The 6,000-nt window shown below is 41.5% G+C and overlaps 1 protein-coding gene across 1 annotated transcript; it reads left to right on the top strand.

Moving 5' to 3' along the window:
- Window positions 1-487: 487 nt before the first annotated feature.
- On the top strand, window positions 488-4,911 carry LOC308108995 (potassium channel subfamily K member 15-like; the record flags this gene model as incomplete). The annotated part of the gene is made up of 2 exons (XM_080462326.1): window positions 488-770; window positions 3,980-4,911. The coding sequence occupies 2 exons, from the start codon at window positions 488-490 to the stop codon at window positions 4,909-4,911; spliced, it is 1,215 nt and encodes a 404-aa protein (XP_080318452.1).
- Window positions 4,912-6,000: the final 1,089 nt, after the last annotated feature.

Below are 6,000 nucleotides of genomic sequence, written 5' to 3'. Positions count from 1 at the left end.
CTTGAATATTAGAAAATGTCTGTGTCTGATATGGGCCCTGTATTTACTGGGTATCAGATCGATTGAAAATCTTGCTGCAGCTATGGTCAATGTGGAAAAAAGCGAATTTCCCCGATGAGATTAATAAAGTATGATTAGTTTAGTTTGTGGATTTCAAACCAGGACGTGTTCAGGTGTCAGAGTCAAAACACGCGAGTGAATGAGCACCTTTTACAAATCATTTGAGCATCTTGTGGAAAGTGGAGGTGGTGCGAGCGGATATGGACAGTTTTTATTTTTGGTGCTATTTCATCTCACCTCTGCAGTCTTAAATTTCAACCCACTGACACTGTAAACCAAGCAGGCCTGAGAGGCCTCCACTGTCAGACAGAATGTTTCTGTGTCCACCTCTTGGAGTGTGTCCCTCAGAGGATCAGGAGCGTCCTCCTCCTCCACCTCCTCTTCCTTCTCCCCCCCCCTTGCTCCCTGTGGGCGCCCTGGACTTAGGATGAAGCTGCAGAACATCAGGACCCTCTCTCTGATCCTGTCCACCGTTTTCTACCTGCTGGTCGGAGCCGCGGTCTTCGACGCGCTGGAGTCTGAGAGCGAGTCCTCCAGGAAGGAGTCGCTGGAGCAGAAGCTGGACGAGCTGAAGAGAAAGTACGACCTGGACGAGGGGGATTACGCAGAGATCGAGCGGGTGGTTCTGCAGTCCGAGCCGCACCGCGCCGGGACGCAGTGGAAGTTCGCCGGATCTTTTTACTTTGCCATCACTGTTATCACCACCATTGGCAAGTAGTACACACGATAGGTGACAGTTTCTCACTTACTTGGTTACAATAAGCACAGTCCTTATTGCGCGTGCGAGTGCGTAAACACTGTGAGACCATTAACTCAAGTGGTACTGCTTGAAAAGTTTGAAAACTGAAAATAAATAAATAAATATTGTAACAATCAATATGGCAATGCCTGCCAATAATGTCATAACGCTGGCCTTTTCAATGAAATGAAGCCCATGAACTTGCCAATAGTGTAATAAAAATAATACATCAAATTATCAAATCAAAATATTATATATTATCATGTCAATAATGTAATGATGAGCATGTTAAAGCATTACAAATCAGCCAATAATGTAATAACACATACATTTAGGAAATAAAAACCTTAAATACCTTTGTGCAGTTTTCCATATCAAGAATAATGGGATTAAGTGGATGGGATAGTCATCATATTCATTCAATACATACTCTCTCTCAATCATGGTTGTAAAACATTTATTATATTCTTAGACTATTTGCAAGTTTTACTGATTGTCCAGTGTGTGTCACTTATTTTTGATATAACCTGTCTAGGAGTATTCAGACCCGGGTCGCACTTAATTGCCAATTCAAGCTAAAGGAAACTCTAAATTAAAATTGTGTCCACCCACTACAGACCACTGTCCTGCTTTAAAATGTGAAATACAATAAAGTAAATATAACCTGGCAGAAGCACCGGGCATATATTTGGAAAATTGTCCTACTGTTATTGCACCAGTTTATGTGGATTGCCTTTATGTTCAAACCTGCTTTTTGTATAAAATCTTAAATTCAGAGTTGTTTTTCCAAAGCATGGAGCAAAACATAACATACCAGATTTTATCTCAGTGCCCAGCTATTTTTATAAAAACACATTTTATGATGTTAATCGATTTACTGGAAGAAGAAATGTGGAATTCATGGTCACTTGCCCAATAAAGGCTTAACTCGCCGTATCCATCACATCTGTTCATTAGAAACACTTCACACCTTTAAAAGGTTAAGTGTAACTTTCCCACCTGTAATGTACCATTTTAAGCATAGTTATAGAGGTAACACAAACTCAGAGGTGGAATGTTGTACTCAAATAGGCTATAAATACTGTTTCATTGCTTAAATTGTACTCAGTCAATGTAATGTGTGTTTGAATATTAATAAAGAAAAAGTACACAGTAATCTTTTCAAATACATTTCATTAAATGCATTTAATTGCAGTGGCAATAGCAAAGCAATAGAATTTGTTTTGTAAACAAATAAAGCAGTACTTTTCTCTGTTACAATAATCAACTTATTGGCTTCAAAAATGCCGAACTAAAGTTTCCACATTCAAACAATCAGAGTATGAAGTAGAAACCTTTACTTTTGAATTCAAGTACTTTATTTAATATAGATTGTACTCAAATATGCATTTACTTGGCACTTAAGCTAAACCTGCACATCTCAATGTATAGAATAGTATAGAACTATTCCACCATATGCACTGATTTCATCAAGGTAACAATGTATAGTTTCTTTAGAGTTGTTTATAAGCTAAATGATTTTAAGAGGGGGATGAGATATTTTATCTGTGTGGTTTCACTGTAATGTTTTGTCACATCATAGAATGAAGAGGGATACACAGTTTGCTTAACATAAACAGCTTAAGTTTTAAAGTTCAATCTGCCAAGTGATTCATATCCAGCTCTGCTTCTCTTCCCCGAAACAGCAGTTTCCATCTCATTATACAGCATGTAGGGCATGGATGTCTCTTAAATTGGACACTGCTGGTATATATACATATATATCTACTTATGACTATATTCACTATATTCTGCGAGATCTGTACAGAGGTTTACATGAAATGTCTGGGAAGTGAGGAGCACACCATGCAGGTACTCACCATGTACTGTGAACATATTTGACAGTGTAAATGCACTTATGCATTCGGTGGCGAGAGCAAGTGTGGAAGTGTGTTGTGACACAACAGGAGTGCCCATGAACCAGTAAGTCAGTGACTGAGTGATGAAGGTGACAGTATTGTTCAGCCAAAAGCCATGACTTCCTGTTCGAGTCTTAGATTAAAAACTCAAAGAAACCTGGTCAAGTTTAGATTCGTAAACATCCATTCCTCCATCCATCCATCGATCCATCGATCCATCCATCCATCCATCCATCCATCCATCCATCCATCCATCCATCCATCCATGCTTTTAGATAATGAGACGAAGTCAGATTTCTATGAGGAACTCCACTTAAGCAGAGGGAGAAAAGGCAAACTGTGAGATGACAATGCTGCTCACTTCACCATCAGGCTGCCCACCAGAGGGACAATCAAGTGAAGATATGTGGAGTGCAGAGGTAAAGTTCCAACATTATTAAAAAATGGAGCTGCTATTGAGTTGGGTATCAATATGATTTCGTCATGACATTTGAGAGTATTGCTTTGATAATGTTTCTATGAACTCTTAAAATTTTTCTAAAACGTACAGAACACGCTCTGCAATTTGGGCAAATAATGTTTCTAATTTCACATATGTGCGTAAGGTGGTGTATCCCCTGGATTTCTCTGTGTAGTTTGTATGTTCTGATGCATTTTAAGCTTGTGTTTCAGGTTAACTGTTCTCTCCATACTTCCCATAAGCTTCCTCCACAGTCAACTGGTATCGACTCTAGTCTCCAATGACTTTTAGTCAGATCCAGCAGTAAAGAGGACATGGCTGGAGGCACCTATTTGGCCAAGCAGTTTTTGTAAATGTACACTTTGCTCTACAATATTTTGTAAAAAAAAAAAAAACCTATCATGCTGCCTATTAAGTCCATAATAACAGTAACTTTAAGTAAAACAAAGATTCTCCAGTAATTCCTGCTGCTTCAGCCATACTTGTTGCAATATAAAACAATCCATAATGTGATTTTAAATGTACAAAAGCCAATGATATAATAACAGTTTGCCAATAATTAAATAAGTTATTACATTGCCGGCTTGGTTGTTATATTATGTAACATTATAAAAAAAAAAAAAAAACGATAAACAACTCCATTACATTTTACAGGCAGTGTTTGGCAATTCTACTAAAAAACAGACACTGGATCTATACTCCTCAGTGACCCATTACTGTAGTATGTTCAGATTTTTTGATGCATCTTTATAGATGGCGATAAAGCCCACAGTGTGATGCATTTGTTTAATACACTGTTACCTTTAATATATGTCTGTGTAGGTTATGGCCACGTGGTTCCTCGCACCGATGCTGGAAAAGCCTTCTGTATGTGTTATGCCGTCCTGGGAATCCCTCTGACACTGGTCATGTTCCAGAGCCTGGGCGAAAGGATCAATATCTTAGTCCGATACCTCCTTCATAGAGCCAAGCAGAGCCTGGGCTCAAGGGAGACGGAGGTGTCCATGGGGAACATGGTCCTCATGGGTCTGGTGTCCTGCTTGAGCACCCTCTGCCTTGGCGCTGCAGCCTTCTCCCATTTCGAGGACTGGACCTTCTTCAATGCCTACTACTACTGCTTCATCACGCTGACCACCATTGGCTTTGGGGATTTTGTGGCCTTGCAGAAGAAAGACGCCCTGCAGAGGCGACCCCCGTACGTGGCCTTTAGCTTCATGTACATTTTGGTTGGTCTGACGGTCATTGGAGCTTTCCTTAACTTGCTGGTGTTGCGGTTTCTAACCGTGAGCTCCAATGAGCCCGATGTGAGGGCTGAGGTAGAAGGAGAGCAGGGATCGCCGCCCAGAGAGGACAGAGAGGCGTCCGACACTGAGGCTGGGAGTAAAGACACGATCAATGGACACAGCAGCCGGTGCAATCTCACGCTTCACATTGAGGGAGGCACCAGCTGCCTCAGCCTCCTCCCTTCTCCTGCAGAGGAACGCAGACTCATTAAGTCTGAGCTTGGAGAACCCAGCAGACTCAGAACACTGCTTTCTTGCGTGTGCTGCAGCTCGGACACATACAGCAGGACCGATGAGCCTCGCTGCAATCAAACAAATGGCCTGAGCAACCCTGTCTTTTACAACTCCATCTCCTACCGGGTGGAGCAGGCCTGGTGTAGCTCCTGCACTCTGTCGTCGCAGGCCTCGCCCAGCAGCACAGCTCCATGTCTGGGCAAGAACAGTCTGCACAGCAGGCGGAAATCTCTCTGACTGTGCAGTTGTTGATTCTTTGTAAATGCCACCAAGTGAGATAAAACTCTTTTGATTTTCTGTTTGATGGAACAATTTACCCACTACTCAATGAGATGTGACTGCAGCACACATCCACATTTTTATCTAGTTTAGTTCATTTTTCTAAATACGGCAAAGGAAGTGACTGTTGGTTGACAGTTGTCGTGACAATAAATGATTCACTATTAGAAATGTATATTTCCCTTGTAAATTGGGCCACATTTGTAAGGAGCCTGCATGTTCGGGATGAGTCGCAGAGCTGAGTGTGTGTCCAAATCCAGGATCTACTTTGCAAATCCCAAATAGCTTATTTAGATTGAGTATCAACATATATCATGTGCATAGCCAACATATTTAGCTCTGCTGCTCACCCCACAAAAGCATGGTTTTCACAAAGTGTCCCAAATTGAAAGAGCAACAAAGAAAAAATAATGTTTAATTTGGAAAGAAGCATGCACAGGAAATCAACCAGACACTTCGGTGTGTGCAATGTTTAAATAGCTTAAAAGTAAGTTATCCCTCAGCATCTGCAAGCCATAGTACCTTCAACTTTGCCGCCCATTGTGGGAAACTTACAAAAAAAAAAAAAGTGTGCTCAAGCGGCAGAATATGTTCTCTGACTGGCGCCTGAGCAAGGTGTGGTCACCTGAATGAATATTCCAGCTGGCTTGCTTTCCACAGCGATGCCGCTTGTGACCTTCGGTTATTTACAGTCAGTAATCATTGCTGTTTTCTATTAGGCCTGCTCGCTCCATCACTCCGACCCGTTCCCTTGGTAACGTCACCGCCAGCGTTACTCAGTGTTGCGGAAACTGGAGACGGACGTGTGCAATGCAGCTCGGCGGCGATCGTCTGCGGGCAGCAGACAGTCAGCGCCGTGATTGTCAAACCGCGGCATCAGTGATGAATGAGTATGTCAACAAAGGATGGGAAATGAGCAATTGCAGTAAAATGCTGGCAAATTAGAAATATCTCCAAATGAGTGTTTGATTGCCTTAAATGTGCATTTGTTGTTATGACTCTAATTAGATTTTCATACAAACTGCTGAGACAAAAAGTGCTTTTAAT

The sequence above is a fragment of the Lipophrys pholis genome (assembly GCF_963383615.2).
Source record: "Lipophrys pholis genome assembly, chromosome: 4".
NCBI classification, from domain to species: Eukaryota; Metazoa; Chordata; class Actinopteri; order Blenniiformes; family Blenniidae; genus Lipophrys; species Lipophrys pholis.
Note: the sequence above shows the minus strand (reverse complement) of the source record. Positions and strands in the feature narration are given on the sequence as shown.